The sequence below is a fragment of the Lissotriton vulgaris genome, chromosome 3_1 (genome assembly GCF_964263255.1).
Source record: "Lissotriton vulgaris chromosome 3_1, aLisVul1.2, whole genome shotgun sequence".
Taxonomy (NCBI): domain Eukaryota; kingdom Metazoa; phylum Chordata; class Amphibia; order Caudata; family Salamandridae; genus Lissotriton; species Lissotriton vulgaris.
The window spans coordinates 1,148,999,988-1,149,023,740 of NC_141689.1; the positions used below are offsets into that span (position 1 = coordinate 1,148,999,988).

The 23,753-nt window shown below is 43.8% G+C and overlaps 1 protein-coding gene across 2 annotated transcripts in view; it reads left to right on the forward strand.

Moving 5' to 3' along the window:
* The first annotated feature begins 10,560 nt into the window (after positions 1 to 10,560).
* ODAM (odontogenic, ameloblast associated) overlaps positions 10,561 to 23,753 on the forward strand; it is a 39,431-nt gene continuing 26,238 nt past the window's right edge. For both annotated transcript variants that reach the window (XM_086963143.1, XM_086963144.1), the window contains exons 1-4: positions 10,561 to 10,617; positions 17,321 to 17,394; positions 17,504 to 17,545; positions 21,125 to 21,178. In XM_086963143.1, the coding sequence (XP_086819269.1) occupies positions 17,341 to 17,394; positions 17,504 to 17,545; positions 21,125 to 21,178 (150 nt within the window). In that variant the 5' untranslated portion in view covers positions 10,561 to 10,617; positions 17,321 to 17,340. The remainder of the gene's footprint in view (positions 10,618 to 17,320; positions 17,395 to 17,503; positions 17,546 to 21,124; positions 21,179 to 23,753) is intronic.

Sequence of the window (23,753 nt, forward strand, 5' to 3'; positions counted from 1 at the left end):
ATTTTGTGATTTTGCAATATAGGTGATGTTTCTGTAACGCTTGCAAAACAGATGTTACATGGGTTATGTGTTCTTCTTTTGTGTTCGAAAAGATCACAATATCATCTATATACACAACAACATGGTGGTCCAGTAACTCTCTCAGTACTTTGTTTAAAAAGAATTGGAACGCAGCCGGGGCGTTGCAGAGCCCGAAGGGCATCACCAGGTATTCATAAAGCCCGTACCGCGTCTTGAAGGCCGTCTTCCACTCATCACCTTGCCGTATGCGAACAAGGTGGTAAGCGCCTCGGAGGTCCAACTTGGTGTAAATTGTTGCCGCTCATACCTGTTCCAACAAAACAGGGATTAAGGGCAGGGGATACTGGTTCTTAATAGTGATGGTGTTCAATGCCATGTAATCGATGCAACATCTTTTTTCTCCGTTCGCTTTCGGGATGAAAAATAATGGCGATGCTGCGGGAGATATAGAAGTTCGGATATATCCTAGGGCAAGGTATTTAACGAGATATGCCAGCAGTGTTTCATTTTCAGGCACTGTGAGAGCATATATCCGCCCGTTGGGGATTTTTGCTCCCGGTTTCAGATCGATTCGACAATCGTATGATCTGTGTGGAGGGAGCCCCTTCGCTTCTTCATCACTAAAAACTGCCTCGTAGGACTGGTAACACACAGGAAGAGACACCTCCTTCTCTGCGGCCGCAGCGATCCATTGAAGAGAGGCCAATTCTTGCGATGGAGTAGGTAGCTCACTGCAACAATGTTCCAGACAATAAGGAGATTGGAATTGGACCGTCTTGGTAGTCAAGTGTATCACGGGTTCATGTTTCTGCAACCAGGGAAGTCCCAAGATAATCCCATACTGTGGTGACTGGATGATATTGAAAGTCATCATTTCATGATGCGTTCCATCGTATGAAAGCCCATATTCTGGCGTGTGGTGTGTGATGGGCCCAGCCTCTAGTTCTGTTCCATCAACTGCGTACACAACTTTTGGGTGTTTCTTGCCGATCAGATGTACTCCCAACCTCCTGGCTTCTGCAGAGTCCATAAAACAACCAGTAGCTCCTGAGTCTATCATAGCCCGCACGTCTTTTTCCTCAGAATCCACCACCAGCATCATTCTCAGAAACAAATGGTTCTTCTCTTGATCAACATCAGGTGTTATGGAAGGGATGATGTTCCTGCTTGATGGTTCCCTTTCATTCACCTTCAAGCTTTGGTGTTTTCCGACTCTTTCCCTGAAATGCCTGCTGTGGCTTGTCCGGTTCGGAACCGACCAGGTTTGGGTTTTACTGGACACTCCCTTAAGAAATGTCCTTTTTTGCCACAGTAGGGACACGATCCTTGTTTGCGACTGTAGTCTTTTTCACCCATAGTTAGGGAGGCTCTCACGGCTCCTATATCCATAGGCTCTGGTAGAGCGGAAGGTTTCTCCCCCTGGCTTTGACTTTCATAGGGTGCAACCGGTTGGTCTTTCTTCTTGTGATCTCCCTTTCTTCCCTTCATCCTGTGGTCCAGGCGTAACGTTTTTTCGATAAGAGCAGTGCAGGTATGTGGTTGAGGGTCGATCTGTGCCAAGACATCTTTCAGGTCCTCACAAAGTCCTTGATAAAATATAGCCGTTTGTTTTACTTTGGGCCAGGCGGTTTCCGCCACCAACCGATGAAAGTTGTTTAAGTAAGTTACCAAGTCTGAATCTCCCTGCTTGAGTTTCAGCAATTCCCGATCAGCAGTGAACGTTTCTGCTCTTCTATCAAATGTCTTTTCGAATTCTTCACAGAACTCGTCCCATTTGTAAAGAAGGGGGTTGTCTCTCCTAACCACAGGGACTGCCCATTGCGCTGCCTCACCCCCCAGGTACAAGATCAAAAAGGCCACCCTGGCTTGGTTAGTGGCGAACATCTTGGGTTTACACATGAAGTGTAACAATACTTGTGTCATAAACACCTGCACCTTTTTATTGTCTCCATAAAACCTCACAGGCGGGGCCAGGGGTATCTGAGAAGGCATTTCTACCACCACTGATGTGGAGGCCGAGGGTCCCCCACCCCCTGTTGTTGGGGTTCTAGGTATTCTATCCAAACGGGCTCGTAATTGCGCATTCTCTGCCCTAGAGGCGGCCACCTCTCTATTTGAAGCAGTTAGTTCTACCTGAACCTGCGCTAACGCTGCCAGGACATCATGTAGGGTTGTCATGGTAAGGGCCAACACAGCCAAGAAGCGGACAAAATTCTTGGGCCGATAATTCTGTCAGGCTCTGCTTTCTGGCCTCTTCGGGGCTGTGTTGCTAGACCTATAACCTCCCTTATGAACGGCCTCAGAGTCTGAATTGGATAACACAGACTGCTAAGGGAGTACAACCGGGGAGGGAAAGGAAGGGGACAGCAGGGAGGGAGATCTGTAACGACAAACAACAACGCGTTTAGAAGACCCTCCCGAGCGTGCAGTTCTAACCCACCCACCTCTCTGTATCCCTTTAGTTCAAAGCAGATTGCACAATAAACCACACTCGTACCTGTAAAACAAAATACAAATGACTGTTTCTTTCTAGGAGACACGAAGCGAGGTGGTACCAGACACTCTACCCAGCTGTAAAACGACAAACAGAGAAACAACTCACAAAAGCCCTAACCTCTGAGGACTACGCTGTATAAAGGGAGGGCTGCCACACCTACCTAAATCATGTAATCTGTCCTCTATGGGTGAAAGAATTCCCTCTGAAAATAGTACCCTCTTGTGTCTCCTATGTAGGAAAATATAATAAACAAGGTTGTGGAAGAAATTGCAGTGAATACACCAACAGAAACGGCAAAGGGTTCTCAGCTCCGTTTCCCTTTAAATGCGTGGCTTTGCTTGTGGGTGTTCAATAACACACCCGGGTTTAAGTAGCACCAAATAATACTTATTCAAACTGTTTCTCTGAGGTTTGTGCCTCTAGTCTCTGGAGAGGTTTCAGGTTTACTTGCACTCGAAACATACACATATTACCCCCAACAGCAGAGAGGAAATCAGTACTTCGACAAGACACAAGGTTCCCTACGTAATTCATAGGGTATCACCACGGTGTATAGTCAGCCAAGTATATCGCCCTTGTTTTCCCCCTCAGCCGAGAGGAAATCGATATCACCACAGGACTCCACGCTAACGGAGTGGCTAACACTGTTCCACACAGTGTGCAACAATAAACAGGAAGGTCGCGGGTAAGATCCGCTTTCTTACCTCTACCTCTTGCAAACAAACCGTTTTCCAGGCAGAGAAAAGAATTATCGGCAATGCCAGAGTCTCTCGGGCTCCTTTTGATTACGCGCTGCGCACGCACCGTGCATCTACTACACGCCTGCCCCACAGCCTGACAGGAAATGTAGTCCTCAGTCCTTCCGATGCACTGAAAGCGAGGATTCCGGTTCGCCGTTTGTTCAGACCGGCTGATCATGACACGTATATACATTCGTGGGTGAAGGTCTATCTACTGCGTGCTCATTGTCTCCGCCCCCTATCAGTCCCTGGAAATACTGTAAGGCTGCTTCCCAATAATAAAGCCTAAAATCTGGGGCCCCCCCAACCACCTTTTTCCCTAGGGAGGGTGATGTGTCGATACGCCCTCCTAGTTTTCGCTTGTGCCCAAATTAGCCTATTGATAATCCTTTCTAGTTTATTAAACCATACATGTTCAAAGAGTAGTGGGATGGCTCTAAATATGTACAGAAGCTTAGGCAAGGTAATCATTTTGATGACATTTATACGGCCCACCAGGGTTAGGTGCAGATTGTGTATTCTTTCCGTGTTCTTCTTAACTTTCGTTAGCAGTGGCCCCATATTTACCTCTACCAATCTATCCAGGTCTGACGTTACTCTAATTCCTAAGTATACTGCCTCTGAGACCACCCTCAGATCCTGATGTACTGTGAACTTGTTTTGTACAATTTGGGTCTTCCATCTGTTAATTGAATACCCTGAAATTGCACGGAATTCCTTTGCCTCTCTTTCAATTTCCACAATGGCTCTGCCTGGGTCAGGAGTGATGATAGCAACATCATCTGCGTAGGCGAACAGTTTAAATTCCCTATTATGCATCTTAACTGGGATGATGTTTTTGTTGCTGGCCAGCTTTCCTAATAATGGGTCTAAATACAGAGCAAACAACAAAGGTGAGGCGGGACAGCCCTGCCTCGTACCCCTCCTAATTTCTACTGTATCCGTACATCCTTGATTAATTTTAACCCTTGCAGTAGGCTCGTTATATAGAACTTGGATTGCTCTAATGAAACCCTTTCCAATGCCAAACCATTTCATGATCTGCCACAGATATCTCCAGGAGACCCTGTCAAAAGCCTTTTCTGCATCCAAAAATACAGCCGCGACAGGGTCTCCTGAAGCCTCTGCCGCATCCAACAGGGTTATCATCTGCCTCGTATGTAGTGTAGTCCCTTTCCCCGGGATAAACCCATGCTGTATGGTACTAACTAGACTCTCAATAACTCTACCTAACCTATGTGCCAGTGCCTTGGGAAAATGTTTTGCATCCGCGTTCATTAACGTAATTAGTCTATAAGACCCTGGTTCTAGGGGAGGTTTATCCTTTTTTAGAATAACTATAATGTTGGCATCCACCCATGAGTGAGGGCCCGAGCCTAGTTGTTCTTGTCTTAATGTTTCATGTAAATCCTTGCCCAGTGTAGTCCAAAAGGTTTTATGAAATTCCACAGGAATTTGGTCTGGACCAGCAGCTTTCCCGAGGGTAGTTTGTTCAGAGCCGTTCCTATGTCTTGCAGAGTAAAGGGAAGATCTAACTCGTCTTTCTCTCCTTCTTCTGATATTGGGTGTGGTATTCCCTCCAGATATTCCGTCATTTCTAAATCCCGATTCAGAAGGGTCGGATCATACAATGCTGCGTAGAAACCCCTAAAAACCTCCCTCACCTCTTTTACGTTGTTCACAATACCTCCCAAGTTATTAGTGATTTCCTTGATTTTTCCTGCTGCAAGATTTTGCCTTGTACGGATTGCCAGAAGATGACCTACCCTCTCGCTATACTCATAACATTTTTCTTTTTTAATCAAGTAATTATTAGCCGCTTTGCTGGCTATGCTCTCGCCCGTCTTTGCTTTTGCTATTTCGATTTTAAGTAGTATATCGTCCAGGGGGTCTTGCCTGTCTATAGCCGTAATCAGAAGTTCTTCTAATGCTGTCATTTTCTTAATCATTCCTTCTGTCTTAAGTCTTTCCTGTTTATTTTTATACAGCGTGTAGCTCAGGGTTTCCCCCCTAATTCCTGCTTTAAAACCATCCCAAATAATGCCTGGGGGAGCTGTTCCCTTATTAATCTCCCAGAAAGAGGCTATCCATCCATGCACATACTTGACTTATTCCTCGTCTCTTAGAAGACTTCTTTCAAAAGTCCAGTTCCTCTCCTTCCTACTTCTATCTCCTAGTGATAGTGTTAAAACTAGCGGGCTATGATCTGACAAGATCCTAGGTTGTCTTTCCAACTGGCTACTACCCACCAGAGAGCTAGATATAAAAATGTAATCCAGCCTGACTACCGTTCTCTGTGGGGCTGAGTAGTAGGTGCTACCCGAGCCTACCGGGTTGGTTTGAGCCCACATATCTACCAATGCATTATGCCTTGCTAGATTGCATATAGCCTGGCATGTCCTTTTCTTCTGTCCCCCATATGATCGCCCTACAATTGTGCCTAAGCCCACCAACCCATTAATATTAAAATCCCCGCAAAAGATCACAGGTTCGGGACATAATGGTTGCGCAGTGTCTAGAAATTCAAAAATATCTGGCTCATCAGCCGTGGAAGCATATACAGAAACAATTGTGCAAATCCCAGCCATCGTTTCCCCCTCCACCATTGGCCATATCCCCCATTGGTCTTCTTTTTTCCTTTTCACCTTCACCCCCCACTTTCCTAGATAGTATGGCCACCCCTCTTGTTTTTGTCCCCTGTCTTGTATGTACGAGTACATCAAAGCCTAGTTGCTCCAGGAGGTATTTATTGTTTCCCTCAATGTGGGTTTCCTGAAGACATATTATGTCTAGCTTAAGCATTCTAAGCATGACAGCAACCTTCTGTCTTTTCCCTCCATCATTAAGCCCGCAGATGTTAATAGAGGCAATATTTAATGCCATCTATATTTGCTAAATGGTTCCTGCATTAAACCTTGTTGTCCCTTTGACCTTCCTAATGTGCCTAGTACCAAAGTGTGGTGTAGTGTCCTATTGATTTGTGCTGTTCCTACTGTGCGGTCATCCCCCCCTCCACCCCCGCCCTACCCCCCTGGACCCCCTCCCTCCCTCTAACCCCCCTCCCTCCCTACTACGAGCAAATAGGTCAAGCATGACCTATGTGTGACTACTATAGATCGTGGTTGTCGCTTCGCTCTCCTTCCTTTATCCTATACAAATTTGCTGTGGCTTCCCTATGTTCTCTCTCTTACTGATGGTGGCCCTTTCCCTCTGTTCGGCTGCCCCCCAGCCTGCTCTTTTAGTTCCTCTAGAAACAGCCTTGCCTTAATTTCTGAGAAAAACATCCTTGTTTGTCCTCTAGTGACCACTTTAAGCCTCGCAGGGAACATAAGGTAAGCTTTTGAGCCTTGAGCTTGGAAGGGAGCGATTAATTGCCTGAGTTTCCAGCTTCTCTCCACAGTGACATGACAAAAATCCGGTCTCGCAAAGAAGGTGACGCCATCAAATGTTATTTTGGAGTCTGGTCTGGCCTTATCCATAATTTCCTGTCTTGCCAAGAAATTCCCCACAAAGACCAGCATAGCCCTTGGGAGACTGTCTTGAGCGCCATCCCTTTTTTTTGTGCATAAGTGGGAACCTATGGGCCCTCTGAATCTCGATTTCCCACTGCCACTGTGACTCAGGGAATGCTCCTTTTAATAGTTTAATCACATACCCCCTCGGGTCCTACCCTTCCACCCCCTCTGTAAGTCCAAGAAGTCTAACATTATTCCGCCTTTGGCGGTTTTCAAAATCTTCAATCTTTCATTGGAGGTCTTCTACCGCCTTCTCTTGATCCGATTTGTAGACCTGCCAATCCACCATATCATCCTCAAGCCTGCCAGTACTCTCCTCCACGTGCGTTACCCTATCCGCCACTTCTAGATACAGTTTATTCGTCTTCATTAGTGATGCTTGGATCTTTTTAGTGGCCTGCCTGGCTCTACGGCTTTCCGCTCTCGCTTCTCCCTGCATTTGCTTTAGTGTATCGAACATTAAATCCATTGTGATGTGCTGAGTGGACTGAGTGGGCACCTCCCCGGCACTTCCCTACATTCCTAAGTTACTTTCCTGATATACTTTGGACGTAGCCGAGTAGTCCCAGAGCAACTTTTTATTCGTGCTACAGGGGGAGCCTGGCACATGTCGTCTTGCACTAGATTTCCTTTTTTTTAGTGCTTTGGTACTCTGAGCCGCTAGAGGTTAAGTCAGTCTCTGAGCTGTCTTCTATGGAGCCTTCAGCTTCGCTGGAGACCATGAAGTCTGTCTCCTCTTCCTCATTTAATGAGAAGAAGTGATCCCCGTCCGTGGACCCCCCCCTCCGTCTCCTTTATTCTGAGGTCCGTTCACTCTGGGACCCGCTTGCGAGTCCAAGCTTGCCATACTGCCCCATTTTCCTGTCCCAGATTGAGGATTACACAGCCCTGCCTCTACTTGCAGGAGGGCTTCCAGCATATCTGAATTATTCTGCCTCCCGTTACCCCCTTCCACTGTTTCCACCAGCTCTGCTCTCAGGCTCACCTCTTGCTCCCGCTCACTCTGCTTTCCATCCTTCGACTGCACGACTGCTTCGCTCGGTGAAGCTGCCTCGGATCCCGGCTGTTGCCTGGCAACCACGTTGTTAGCTTCCTCACGGACAGCTTCTCCCAGGTCGGCGTGCTCCTTCAGTTCCTGGTGTGAGCAATGTTTGGATACTGCCGCTGCTGCTGCGAAGGGGTCCGGGGGTTTCACGCTGAAAACGTCTGTCAAGGTAGGCTGGCGGAATGTGCTATCTTTGGGGAATATGTTACCCTTGGTAACCCGCTGTTCTCTTTGCTCTGTGGATCCTTGCGCGTCCCCCAGCGGGTTGGTATTCGTAGGCTTAGGTTTTACTTCCAGTTTCTTCTCCTTCTCACTCTTCTGCTGCTGGGACTTTGACACTGCGATGACCGGGAGGGCTGGCCTCTTGCTTATGCCAGGTGCTCTCTGGATGGCCCCCGTCAATGGGGTGCTCTTCGGGCCGCCGCCCCTTTTGTCGCGCTGCCAGGATCGGGTAGGGTCTTCGCCTTTTCTTGCCTGGTGCGCTGCAACATCGTGGTGAGTGGCTTGCGTCCGCTTAGGTAGCTATGCAGATCCCTGAGCTTTGTTTTGAGGAGTTTCAGACCTGCTGCTAATGCTGTATGTATCCTCCGTTCCATGAAAATGGCCACAGTAGCTTGCCCTTGCGTTAGCCACAGCATTCCAGCATTATTCGGTTCTCACATCCCGGTCAGGAGAGGGAGTAGATGCGACTGCTCACCACAACCGTGTAGCGGCCATCTTGCTCCCGCCCTTCCCGATAAGCATGAATTTTAAAGGTGGTGTTCATACTCGGACAATAGGGTTTCTTATCTGTTTGGAATAGGTTGTCAGCTATTTTTGAGCACACGGCCATAAGAACACAATCCAGGCACCAGTTTGAGAAGGCAGATTGGAATACTTCGCAGAGATTCAGGGAGTCTTGCTAGAAGCTTTTTCTGTGGAGATGGAATCTGGTACCGTGCTCATCTGCGGTCTGTGTTTATGACTTGGGTGAAATTTCTCTCCTACGTGATCAAGAGGTAGTCCTTATATATATTGGAACTTATCTAGGATGCAATGTGCAATGCCATCAGTGGATGTATTAGTAAGGTAAAAATATGTCCGTATAGGCTACATTATTCAGGTTATGGTTGCTATTTGACCTTAAAAAAGGCACCTGTCTCAAACTGATCTCACTCTATGGCGTTTGTTAATGTCTATATCTGAATGACTTGACACTTTCACAGTTTTGGGAACCTTAATTGAAGACATATTGACGATTCTGCATAATTTGGACTCTGAATCGGATTCAGGTTTGTCGAATCCGATTGTGAACCCTTGTTTTGGACCGAATCGAAAAACACTTCCCAATGGCCAATTACGATGCCTGGAAACCGTTAGGGCTGTCTGAAAGGCATCCGGACAGGTCGTGTGTCTTGAAGCCGAATTGTACAGCTTTATGGACTCGGTTTCCAAGCGAGCGAGTACAATGAGTTATTCAGACAGCTGTTCCGATTCTGTTTATCTGGAACGATTTGGCTGCTGGAATCTGTCATTTGGGGCCCATTGCAGGACCCCCTTCACCCAAGGCCTTCCGAATTGGGGCCGTGGGGCTACCCAAGGGACCCCCTTTCCAACCATGTACAGTGTGGCAGGCACCATGGGGTGCCTGGCACTGTGTACGGGGTTTCACCCACCCACCCCTTCCTACAATGGGGAGCCTTTGTTCTCTTTCGGAATACAGGCTTCCATTGAAGTCAATGGGAGTCCAGCCGAATCGTTTCCGGAAGCATCCGCATACATTAAATCGTTTGGTTAGACTCACTCAATCCGAGTCGTCTGGAAAGCATTCCGGAACCAATTCAGTAGGAATGCTTTCTGAACTAAATCGGAATTACCCCTATATCTGAAATGGAACTTGACCTGTATGTGCTTAAGAACCTAAAACTAAACAAAAGAAGCCTGAAAGCAAGTGATTAAAATAATACAATTATGGAGGGGAACAGACATAAGATTTATGACATTCCTGGAATAATCTCTAAGCTAAATTATCACTAAATTATCACTGAATGTGTTTTTGATTGATATTGCCTTTCAGACATATTCATTATACATTTAGAGAATAAAAGCACATGCCACAAATGTTAATTTGATAAGATGGTAATTTATCACTTGTTGCATGTTGAATAGCACATGTCTTCAACCTGAATTTAAGGGGTGTCTACTCTAGAAGACATGATCCTTACAACAGCTTGGTTGGTACACCCGTAAGTCATATTGGGGTTAATTACATTTTCTGATGTCAAACTAAACAATTCAGTGGTCCAAGAGTGACCATTTTCAGACACACTTGGAGGCCATCACAAGTTGCAAATGTGACCTTTTGCCTAGCAGCCAGGAGTCCGTCCTATGCCTTCCAGTCTATATTTATAGTTTTAAATGCTCTCATATGTCTTGGTTTCAGCTGGCAGACTCAAAACAATGAATTACAGGAGCGCGAGACTGAAGGGATTTGTAGTCTGCAGCTGAGAAACTATTCTCTCTGGGAAAAGTCATTACAAAACACGCGCAGGTACATATTACAGAGGCAATGTCGACACCACAGTTTAATAATAATGCTGATGCGCGAGATTCCACTTAAGACCACAGTGATTACGGAAGGTGCCGTTATCTTAATAATTATTTAACACTTAGTGAGTCACAGGGTACTGAGCGGTGATTGGCTGTTGGCTGTTTGGCTCAGGGTTTAAATGACAGTGAAAGAGTCTGCAGGTCAGCAGGAACCAACGCTTGACAACGTGTTTTTTCATCTGCTTCTGCTGCTGTGAAGACTTACCTGAGGTATGGCATTAAAATACTGTTTAAAGGCAGATTTACCTACAGTGTGCGATTTTTGCCCACTTTTATCTGGTTCATTTGCAATTTTTTGTCATGTGTAGCTATCAAGAAATCAAGAAATGCAAGTCTCCTAGGCCATTGCTAGTTCATGCATTTACTAAGGAAGTTACATGGTTGTCTTGAGGGTCGCTGATGTCACCCATCTCAGCCTTTCATCAATGAAAGGTTAGGAAATTCAGAACCAGTGTTAATGGACAGAAATATTTGAAAAAAAACGTTAGTTGTTCAAGTTCCTAGATGGCTTGCACTTGGCAGCTTCGAGTCCAACCAGGCAGACTCGGTCTTTCATCTGCCCCAAATTGAAACATGTAGTACCATGGAGTATGTTATAATGGCGCACTGTATGCAGAGTCCTACAAAACGGTGGTTGTGATCTTTAGAAGATATTGTGTTTTTGGTATTTTGTATGAAACATGGTCCTCCTACGAAACAGGTCGAACTATTATAAAAGTCCAGTGATAAAAGTCAGTGTATGTGTTTGTTTAGGATCTAGTTATAAGTGGTATATTAATAATGCCAGCTGCAATGATTTACCGGTTAATGAATAAATTAGACAATTTTAAATCTTTGTTTTTCGACAAAGTAATATTTTATAAAAACACATAGCTAACTTTTCACAGCCCTTCTATGAAGCCCCGCCCCTTGACCCATGCCAGCTGGTGGGCTGCAACGTTGCTGTCCAAAGATACTCAGATGCGCGATGCGCATGGCATGTTAGCTTTTTAGACAGGTGCAATCTTTTGATTAGCACTTAGGCCAAATGCAGAAAGGCCTGTCATTACTAATGGTGATTGCACAACCACCCATGCTGGCACCACACTGTCTGAGGCGGCGCCGTGCTATCCTGCCTGGCCTGTGTGACGCAGAAGAAGCAAGCAGCATCGGGATTATGGGTTGGTTTGTAATACCAGTTTGGGCAGAGGAGGAATCTCCCGCCAAAATCGACATTGCAAGCAAAGCAGGACACTTCATGCAGAATTGCCTCATGGTTTCCCGGGGCAAATTCGCTTTTTCAAGAATGGCAAAATATGTCTCCAGAAACCGCCTGGTACTGGGGAATTAACTGTAGAAATTTGAGAAGAAACACACATTTTTCCAGCGAATATAATTTAGAATTTCTTTAAAATTTTGTATTCAGCAATTACTGATGCTCACAGTTTTTGGTGATTCCAGGAGGATTACCATACCGGAAAAAGTGCTGTTTCTACAATATGGGTGTGTGGGTGTGTGAGTGCGTGCGCATGTGTGTGTGTGTGTAGGATCACAACGAAACATTTTAATCTCAATGTTTGCATTAAATTTGACTAATGCAACATCAGCTCCTACAATGTGTTGAGATAAGTGTTATTTATGGCAATTAAGAAACTAATTGGAAAACTTTGTTTTCCTCCTTCACTGTTGATGTGTTTTTCTTCATCAACCGTTTCCATCTTCACAGTGAGTAACATCCAGAGCTAACTTTGTAGTTGTAAGTGGACTGGGAAACCTAAAAAAGTTGTGTTTCAGTCAGACTTCTAGAATCCTGGTGTACAGAATCTGGATTTGCAGAACTTCTCAACTGTTAAAGTCTCCTTACAAATGCTGAAAAATTTCATGTTAATGTAATTTTCTGGTGCATTTAAATGGTAATGTCATGTATGATCCAAAGGTCGTAGCCATAACAAAGGATGGAAAACCTCCATAACTTTAAGGAACCCACAAATATTACCAGTGACCTCTCATACCATATTTACACACTTAGCTTTGAAACTGGGAAAGGGTTCAGTCAGTGAATGTGATGCAAACCTCCAAATTTTTCTGAGGTAAACTGGAAGGATTTACTCCCTATGGGAAATTATGCCCAAAAGGCAAAATAAGTTAATCGTGCAAATGTAGTTTTCCACTACAGTTCTGTAGACAGTCACTAAAGGTTAGTGAAGGCGCTTAGGGACATGCTTGGAAATGTAAGACTTGCAGAGATTTTTAAGACTTTTTTGCAAATCTTGAAAAATGCAGATTTCTTCACAAATAGTGGGACGAACGAACTCTGTGATGCGTAGGTGTGCTGCATTATTTGTGAGTTTGGCCCTAAGAGTGAGGCTGGCACTTGTGAATTCAATGTAATGCAATGTGAAGGTGACTCTTGTGCATTAGGAACCAAATGAAGTCCACAGTGCCATGTCCATCTACAGAACTTATAATAGACAGTCTCTAGACAACAATAACTCACAGGGCCTTTGCGGCCTAACTCTTATTTATTTATTTATTTATGTGTTTATTAATTTATTTAATTGTTTTGGATTGCACAATCTTGTGCTGGAAGCCAGTTCTAAATGCTGTGTAAAAAATAGAATACAAATCACACCGATTCTAGTTGCATCCAATCCCCAACTGAATGTGGACTTAAAAGTTGGAATTGTGAATCCCTTTCATCCACTTCAAATGCTCCAATAAAACGCATTGCTGTAAATAATCTTAATTGCTTTTACAGTGTGCAGCAAAGCAAGCCTTTCTTTGTCCAGGTTGGTATCTGATATTTCAAACCTCCTTACGTCCCTTCTGTTCTAGCGAGTGGAAGACATGAATGATGGCTGCCTGGCACTTGTCCAATTACACATGTACAATATCAGTCACACTTTGAGGAACATGTGTACTCCCAGATGGACATTTGCGAAGGGTCTAAGAGGAACCCAAGGTTCCTGTCCCCCAAGGAGAGAGTGCACCCCAGGGAAAGGGGTCTATTGCTTACTACCAAAGACATGGTGACTGGACCATGGATCAGATAAAGACATTGTAGTACACCTTCTGAGTCTTGGCATCCTTAACTCTCCTGTGAGATGAAGTGTAGGAACTCAGGAGCTAGTGTGCCTTAGGGGCAGGATATGCCTTCTACCCACCAATTGCTACCAACATTTGCCTTTTTCGTAATGTAGGTCTTGGTGCATATTTTATGGAAGAGTTTTGCCATGGAAACAAAATTGTGTGTTACAAGTTGCCTGGTGCAGACTTACATCACAGGGGGAGCATGGAATTCTACCTCCACATCCCCTCAGCCTGCCCTGACCTAACACCCACTCCACCCTCAGCCCCATCCTGTGACCTTCATTTGCCAATCCCCCCATGCCGATCTACCACTTGCTTGATGTGTGAAAAAAAGAGTTCTGTGCCCAAAGCTCTGCTCAGAAACCAGAGGCTGGTACAATTAAACCTCAGAGCACCAACTACCAAGGCTGTAGTCTTTAGTTAACTACTAGACACTACCTGTCTATTTTGACCACACTTGCAGGTTCCGCGCTTCTGTTTGTGACTGGTTTTCTGCCTTTGTTTTTGTTTGTCTTTCTGATCTGTGTGTAATCCCTTTCTTGCACTCTGTAAATATCTGATATGAAAAATTAAGTGCTGGTCCCCAAAAATAAGTGTTGTGTCCCTCCTCCCCGGCAACCCCTGGCTCAAGTTTAGCACTGCTTAAAGCAGGTGGTAAGTAGTAGCCAAAAAAGTCCCTAGAATCAGGAATAACCTGGCAGAAAAGAGCAGAGTACACCCAGATCTACATGGTTATTCCTCATTCCAGAAACAAAAAATCACAATAACATGGTGCACTTGCGCAATTACCGCATGAAATATGTTTCTCGAGCCCCGGTAAACTCGTCATCCCTGCATAGCGCAACTTGTAAGAGGGCCATAGTGGAGAACAACCTCCTGATGACTGATGTTGGTGGTTTTTGGTTCAAAAATACCAAACCACCAGGTGCAATAATAAGTATAATTGAGGTGTGTAAAAAGCAATTTGTGAATTGGTAGTCCACATTATGAATAACAAAATCTGATTTCTTGGAATTCTCAAAGCTCGAATTGCCTTTGAGAACTTCGAAATTCTTCCAGTGGAGATGGTAGTTTGCCATTGGAAGTACAGTCAACACCCATAATTATACAGATTTTTCACAACCGTTTTTTAACTTACTTTCCCAACCTGCAAATGCAGGAAATTTGTTTTAATCAAAGCCAGGAGTAACTGTCTTTCCAGACGGGGAAAGAGACGATAACTACTCCCTGTCACATTTTGGAAGGAAGGGGGTAGGAGTTTCTCAACAAGAGAAAGTATTTTTTATGCAAACGAAAAATCAGGAAACATTTAAATGTGCACGTTTTCACCCTATTTAGAGCATAAATGCAAGTGACCTGGTAATCTCAGTGCATCTGGTAAAGGGAGTTACCAGGCTCCTTGATATTAAACGTAATGCGAAAACACTGCATCTCCAATCTTTTTCTCTGGATATTTTTTCTTTACAAAATAGCCACAATCTCTGGGTGGGAAATAGGGTGAACCCATGGAAATTGGTGCAGCAAAACTGAGTTCCACAGGCATTCCTCTTTTCTCAGGGTCCACCTTTGAATGGACCTTTAATACCCCATCGCAGAATTAAAGATGGTCCAGTACTGATAGCTGGTACTGCAAAATTATATCATCACAACTCCAATACACTCGTAGTTGGGCGCTAAATCATGCTGATTTTCTAGCTAGTGGAACATGTTAATGAATAGCAGTAAGAGTACTCCCTTAATCTATAAAAATGTGGATATTTTCAAGGCATTGAGAATTTAAGGATTTTGGGGACCCTGGGTCAAGAGTATTTTGGGGCATCCCTGTTCGGAACAGCTTTTCATTCAAGACCCAACACACCTCTTTAGTACCCCCTTTGGCCTGAGAACTGACAGCCCACAGACACACTGCTCCAAATGTTACCATATTTCATAGGTGACATCCTGTTTCTAAAAAACTTTTTTAATGGCTGTCGCATGGTAGTAAGATCCATAAACACAACGGGCCTCATTTACAGTAGAATGGTGCAGTCAATTACCGCAAGCAATTTTGCAGTGCCACGCTGCATCCTAGTAAAAGTGCAGGAATGTGCCATATTTACAAGAATACAGTGTACTCCTCTACTGACCCCTGCATCGGCGCTAAGAAAACAGCCGAGCGCCAACTCAGGGATACCTTTCCACACAAAATCAATCTATGGAGGGGATATCCTCCTTCCATGTGTGCTGCAGAATGCACCAGACATAGAAAGAAGAAAAAACTAGGAGAAATAAGGATATTTGTCCTTGTTGCACCTCCCTAATGCCACCCCTAGGGTGGCTTTAGAATCTCACACATTCCCAGGTTTACGATTCCTTGTAAATCTGGGAATGCTTCAGATTCTGTGTTGCTGTGGGAATACCCACAGCAACACCAATAGAAGGCCCCTTTCATGCAGAGTTCTGCGTGAAAGGGGCACATATTTTACTAGGCCATATGGGTAAATGTAAATGTATAGGAATTTATATAGCGCAAATCACCAAGCGGTTTCTAAGCGCTTGCTTAGGGAACCCGTTCTGATATTCCCCTGTGAGATAACCCCGGCAGGGTATCCGCAAGGTGAAAGCCAGGCATCCTGCCGCGAGGGGCCGTTGTGGAGATTAAGCAAGCTATTGCCCAGAGTCGCAGAGTGTGAACCCGTGAATCGAGTAGGCACCGGAGCGAGAATTGTCGAGTCCATGGACATTTTAGGACTCAAGACCCCTCCAAGCCGGGAATTGAACCCTGGTCCCAGGCTGACCTCTGCTTCCAGGTCTGCCTCCTCTAACCAGTGAGCCACACTTCTCCACAATCATTCAAAGTCATCAGGACTGTCTGTAGAACAGAGCCAGCTCTATCACCCCTCCCACCCACTCCCCTAATGATGGGGCCCTGTGCCAGTGCTCACTTTGCCCATCCCTTAAATTGTCTTTGTTCCAAGGGCACTTTTGATGATACCTGTCAATCCTCCAAAAAATGAGAAAAAATCTGCAAACGTCAGAGGCAACGTATAGAAGGAATTGTAACTTTTTTTGGACAGGTCTATCTAAATTCTTCACGAATAATTCAAAGGTCATCCGCTGGCTCTTGCAAGCATAGTTAGAAATCAGTGTGTTGAAAAGAACTATGTCTGCAAATTGAGGACCAAAAACCTGGACATGACAGAAATAAAAATAGGACTAAAGCCTTTAGTCCCACTTCTATAACTGACCTTGAAAATATGTACCTATATATACCTACACAGGGTAGACTTTTAAGAGTGTGTGCACACAATATATGTGTCTGGATATATATGGATATATCCACCCTATGCCGCCTGCCCTGTCTCCCCTCCGCAGGAAGCATGCAGCCAAACTCCTCCTGTGCTGCCTGACGAAAACTAAATACAATGCTTAATTTTTTAATTCTTCTGAAGCGCCTATGTAAGGAGATCATGCCTTTCAATTCTCCTTACAATTGCAATTACCGAACCTTTGTCGCCAAAACCGGGACATTTATTCAAAATGAAGAAATGTGTCAGGCCAATCCACCGAAAATCAGGACGTCTGGTCACCCTATCTATGGGACTTCCTTGAACAGAATGTATTGTGGGATTTATGTTTTCACTTTAAGGAGGACAGACACCTGGGTATCCTGCTAGTGAGATAGTTTTGTTGACTAATGTGCCGACCCTGCAATCAGCAACAAGTCATCAGTAAAGGCTATATTTATTCGTGATAATTAGGACAAAAACCAATTGCTTCAGGGCCTGTTTGTATTTCACATGTGCCAGATTAGCAAGTTAAAAGTAAAGTTAATCTAAAACATGATTCTTTTTGTATTTTTCAGGAAATTTCTCTATTAAAAAAATGAAGATTGCAGCTCTGCTCTTCTGCCTTATCGGCACCTCCTGTTCCATTCCGGTAAGTGAAGTAGAATAAATTGAGTTTTTTCTTTAACCTTGATATAAACATATATTTCTAAAAGGTATTGCAGTATCTCCAGCTAATTTTCAATTAACTATATTTCCAGATTTTACCTCGACGCATATTTTCTGCAAGTGCCAGCAATGAGGTTTGTAGGCAAAATTTCAAAACAAATGTTTCATTGTCTGATTCACACAGATCTTTTGATATGATTCCCAAAATGTCTGACTTTTAGGGGATTCACTAAATTGCTAAGAAGTTTGTTGAAAATGTATTAAAACATTTCCAGCAATACTCCCTCACGCAGCCTCTATTTCTGCCATCTGTTCACAGACAGACACACATTTTAAACATATGCATTAGTGCATGCAACTTTATTTTCTTTTTTACCGCACCTAAAAAAAATAGAACATTTCGAAATGGCAAAACCCCGTTCTCTTACATACCCTTAAAATATTGTTGTGTTTTGCCCACCCTTCTAAACAAACTTAATTCAACCTTCCTAGGAATAAAGTTACACATGGTTCCAAAAAGGGGAATGGCCATAAAAACGTTTATGATGAAGACAAAGTTCAAATTTGTGGCATGTGCTTGGCATTTTGGATGCTTAAACCTCCCTTAGGAATTTGTGCCAGAATTCCATAGCTTGATAAAAACAGTCCAAGGTCAATATTGTGTTGTTGCAGCATAAGTGTGGCAACAAAATTCTTTCTCTCCTGACTACTCTACCTGTTCTAGGCCCTTTAGGATTAGGCAATCTGCAGGATTTTCATTTACCACTGATGAATCTTTCTCAGCTGAAAGGAGGGATGGAAATTAGGGTGACCAAAACATCACCTTAGCTGTTCAATGAGGACTATAAATTGAGAGCTAACTCACAAATTTAATATCAAGTTTAAGTACACCACTCTTAACACCATGCTATAGAAAGAAAGAATTGCAACAGGAAGGCCCAATCTCCTGGGATTTTAAGTCAGACTTGAATTATGCAGAACAAAAGTTCTGCTATGGCCACACAGAATGAAAGAAGCAGCACTTGATGTTCAGTAAAAGATCTCAGATTTTTCCTACAATGCACTTAAATCATTAGTAAAATAGCACAGTTTCAATGAAAAAATAAGCAAGACTCAATAGGAGGCTCCGCTATATATTACATTAATACTGTTATTGTATTAAAGATTCAAAATTCATGAGCAGTCTTTTAAGTAATCCAGGTAAGAATATCACAGCTTGTAGTAGAATGTCACACATTTAGGTCAAGCTTCAAAGGATAGTTTTTGAATACATCAATTTGCAGTTTTACGGAGTCCTACTACCACTTAGAGCAGAAGGGTGGTCACCTTTCTAACAGCTCAAAATCATTAAAAAAGGGGAAAGGGTTCGGGTTTAAAGTCCATTAAAGGCGAGTCCATTATCATAAGACAAAAAGTGAATATAAGAAAATGAAATTGGTTCTGCAAAGGAAGGTCTCAGTCCATTAGATACCGACTGTAGCATTCAGCAGAGGCAGTCTAAGTGCAAAAGAGATGGTTCTCGAAAATCAACAAAAGGCAAACGATCCTCTCGCATGGGAAAAAGAGAAAGTATGGCGTAGCCCCTCCTTGGGGTTTCTTCTTTTATAAAGTCTCTGTTAAGGTTCCTAGTGATGCTGCATCGCACCACTGTTGTGCGATTTCCATGTACTCAGATTCACATAATGCCACCTTGGACACTAGCAATTGTGAGATGGTTTCCAATGGTGGCCATGGGAAACCAAAAATTTAAAGTACTCAAAGCCTAACAACATTGGAAATATTAGATTGTCTCCGTGTATGATGGCAGCTAAAATTCTGGTTCCCACAGGAAGATTTTACCATCATACACATAAAGAATCTTTTAGGAATGTCAAATATTTCAGATGTACGGAACAAATAAAACAACATTTAACAGCTGCAAAAGAACCATTGTACTAAGCCAAAAAATAGGTCAGCATTTGAGAATAAACATGCTTGAAAAGGCCTTACGTTTGCATATAATTTTTAAATGAAATAAACTCTAATTCAATATCGAATATACTGCGATAAAATCATATTATATAGGGAATAAAGTAGAAAATCCACTAAGTATTATCACAAGAAAATAACTATTGTTAAAAATAGCCTACTACAACAATTGTTCTCAACTTGCACATGAGCATAAAAATGTCTCGGTCCACGTAACGAAAAACTGTTTTTATTAAACTATGGAACCACTGGTATTATCAGTATAAGTTTCAAGTTCATATCTAGTATTTTCACAGTTTTGCACCAACTCTTCTACATGATGCATTATAATGGAAGGCAATAAAAACTCTAGGCCACTTGGCACAATATTTCATCGGTAAATGCTGATAAACAACATTTTCATAAGTAACTTCATGAATGCAACTCGTTTATATGTATTAGTATTGTTTCATATATATATATATTCTTCATCTTGCATTTTAAAGCAAAGCATGCATTTATGGTGCTTCTACTACACTTGTCTCAGTTTCATGAGTTACTGCATCTAAGGTGTTCAAGGTGCACTTTCAGCTTATTTGTGGGTCAAAGCGCTGGGATGCCTTAGGGTAGCCATGCGCTATACCAAGTATATTTTCATTTCATTCATTTCATTTAATTCATTTCATTGTGTCTTCACATTATGATTTTTGAAATCTTGCATCATCATTGGTATTTTAAAATGTCACAGGGCCATTTATGTAAAGTGCAAACAGTAAAGTGAGCTGTGTGTCACAACACTGCAGAACAGAGAATTTAGCTTGGTTCCTGCCTTTCATGCCTAAACCGAGTTGATTGTTTCTCCTGTCAGAAGAACAGGTAGGCAAGATACAGCCACATGGTCTGACACTCAAGCTACACATACTCGAATTCGGTCTGGGCTGCACTTGAGCCCAAAAGCAGGCCTTTAAAATGTCCTAATGCAAGACTCACAAAATAGGTGTAGTGCAACTCTTATCTCTGCAGTACACACACAATATCTAATATCTGTTTGGAGGTTGTAGCTCTTGACCAGAACACATTTTAAACAAAAATACGGACCTAGGATACATACTACTTAGTTGCAGTAAAGCCAGGCCACATTGTAGCATCTCATCAGGAAATATCCCAGTAAAGCATTGGTTATGATTAGCAGACATGTCCACCTTGTCTTTATCTCATCCTAATCTGCTATACACACCTTTGGGGAACATTAGCCCTTGCAACCTTTCATCCTTTGCTAGGTTTTAATCATGTTGTTTCCAACAACACAAACATTCGGTTAAGGTTGTCTACTAATTAAAATGTTTTTTCCCTTCTTCTCAATCCTCCTTCCAGCACTCCATTCACTATGTTTGATGCCCATTATTTTGCGATTGAAATGGTCTAAATTATGAATAGAAGAAACCCTTGGCAAAGCATCAGTAAAGTACTCTCTGAACCTCTCTAAATGCATTTTGAAAAAATTATCAAAAACAAACTGGCTTTGATCTAAAACATGTAAGTTCCTGCAATTTTCCTTGCCCCGGGAAAGGCACGAGTATCCCTAAGAGAAGTCCTTAGAAGTATACAATATTTATCAGTGGCAGCACTAACTGGATCTTGCTCGAAAAACAGTTCTTTTAGCAGTTTTAATTCAGCCAAATTTCAAATCACCATGATTTACAGAATCAATTAAATTGTCCGTCATCGCACAGCCTTTCATTGTTTTCTCTTTTTTTGTCTCATAGTTACTCCTGGCCCTGAGCCTCAGCAACGCTGGCCTTCTTCCACCACAGCTGCAGGTACAGTAAACCCCAAGTCAAGGGAGAACACTGCACTGTGTGGGCATCATTACTGTCTTTGAGTAGCCATCATTAGCACTCACGTAGAATCTTAGGGCAGTTTTCTAACTTTTAAAAACTGTTGGAAGCAATACTCCTGTGTGACATGATAAATACTAGATGCCAGAACTACAGAAACCATAGAGGAAAAATGCTAGGATGCGTGGGTTTGGGAGAAAAAATGTACAAGAGTGAATAATATGTTAAACTAAAAGACCAAGAAAGGGACATCTATTGCAGAATCACTTAATTAACCCCTTCACTGCGGCGGCTATTCCGCCGCAGTGCTAAGGGGGTGGGGCGAAAATGCGGCGGGCGCATGCTGGTGATGGAACCGCTCCGTCACCAGCGTCCTTCCAACTTTCTGTTGTCCAAGTATATACACCAGCGCCCTCCCTCCTGCCCTGCAGGGTGTGATGTGCTGCCACTGCCCTCCATTTAGATTTATGTTCCAGCCCACTGCTCCTGCCCTCCGTTGCCCAAGTATATGCTCCATCATTGCCCTCCTGATTAGCCTTTGTGCTTGGCTCAATGCTGCTATTCTCCTTCCACCTGCCCTACGTTGTCTGTGTGCATGCCCTGCTCCCTCCTTTCTGCCAATTATATTGCATGGACATGCCACCATACTATCTACTGTGAGTGTTCTGTTGATCTGCCATTCCTCCTTCCCCTCCCACTTGCCTTGCATGGTCAGATAGCTGCTGCCTGTCCCTGCCACCTCCACACTGCCTGTCCAAGTTCAATGCACCTATCCACTCCCTTCTGTCCTCCATGGTCCCTTTTGCTTCTACTCCCTCCTGCCCTCCTTGCGCTGTTGTGGACAACTGCTCCTCTTGTCTACCCTGCGTGCTCTGTTGTGAAGCCCCTTCCCCTGCCATCCTTTGTCTGTGCCCAGCCCCTACCCCTTCCTTCTGTCCTCCTTGGTCGTTTGCGAATGCCCCTGCCCCTCTCTCGCCCACAATGGCTGTTGTGCTGCCAATAACTCTCCTGCTTGCCATGCATGGTCTTCTGTAATGCCACAGCCCCTCCAACCTGCCCTGTGTGGTTATCTTGCTGCACCTGACCCCCTCCCACAATATTTCCATTGTCTGTGTGTATGCCGTTGTAGTCTCACTGTTGTCTTCCATGGCGTGTTGTGATTGTAGTTCTCATCCTACCTGTCCTCCATGGTCAGCTTGCGGCTCCTGCCCTGCCCCCTGCCCTCCGTTTTCCATGTGTAGATCCCTATCCCCTCCCTCCTACCTTGTCTGGTCTGCTGTCATGCCCCTGCCCCCTCCCTCCTGCCTTCATGGTCTGTTATGCTCCAACTGTCCTTCCTCTCTGTCCAGTATGATCAGCTTGCTGCCCTTGCCTCTTTCCCCTCTGCTCTCTGTTGTACATGTACATGGCCCTGTCCCCTCCCTATTGCTTTCCATGGTCCGTTGTGCTGCACTTCCGTCCTGCGTAGTGTATTGTGCTGCTGCAACCCCTGACACCTTCCCTGTAAGGTCAGTTTGGTCCCCCTACCCATCTCCCTCCTGCCTTATCTTATCTAAGGCTACGTCCTGGCTCCATTCTTCCTGCCCTCCGTGATCCAATGTACCTTACTTGCCAACATTTTAAACTTGATAATAGGGAGACTTTGAAAATAAAACCTCGGAAACTAATTTTCCTCATTGACTAACATTGAAAAAAATAGATTTTAGGCAGGAGACACATAAAATAAAGCCCTTTAGAGCTTAAAAACATCAGGAGTGTCCTGCCTGAATCGGGTCTGTTGGCATGTTTATTTTTACTCCCACTGCCTCTTCCTTCTGCCTCAATGGTCTTTTATATTTCTGCAGCCTCTCTTGCCTGTGCTGCATGGTCAGTTTGTTGGCCCTGCCCCCTTTCCCCTGCCCTCCATGGCCAGTTGTGCCGCTACTGCCCCTCCCGCCTTCACAGCGTGATCAACTTGTTTTATCTGCACCTTCCTGTGTGACAGTATCTCATTCCCATAGAAATGATGGTTAGTCCTCCAAACAAAAACATGAGGACATTTTTACCTGAGTTTTCAAATAGCCACAAAAAACTTTTAAATAATTTGTTATCTTCATGTTTTTTATCCAGTTGATCACTTAATTATATGCTACACTTAAGGGAGAGGATGTGACGATATGGCAAGAGCCACAGACTTTGCAACTGGGTAACCAGGTTTGATTTTCGACGTCAGCTCGACACCCTGTGATTCAGGGCAAAGAACTTAATCTCCCTGAGCCTAAAAACAAAATGAATGTGCCCTTGTGTAATGTAACTGATTCTCTTGTAGAACACTCCTATAACCAAGGGTCAAGTCTGTGCAATATAAAACTACAAAAAGAACCAAAAAACATACTTTTGTCATAAATTCAGAGTGGTAGCACTCTAGATGCTCATTAGAAAACTGTAGTAAAGCTGCTGATCACCAGGGAGTTAACTGGCAATCTGCTGCCAGTGTGGAAAGTACATGTTTCAGTCTGCATGTCAGAATGTTTAAATGAAATAAGAGAGGAAGATATTTGTGAACTCACTTAAAATG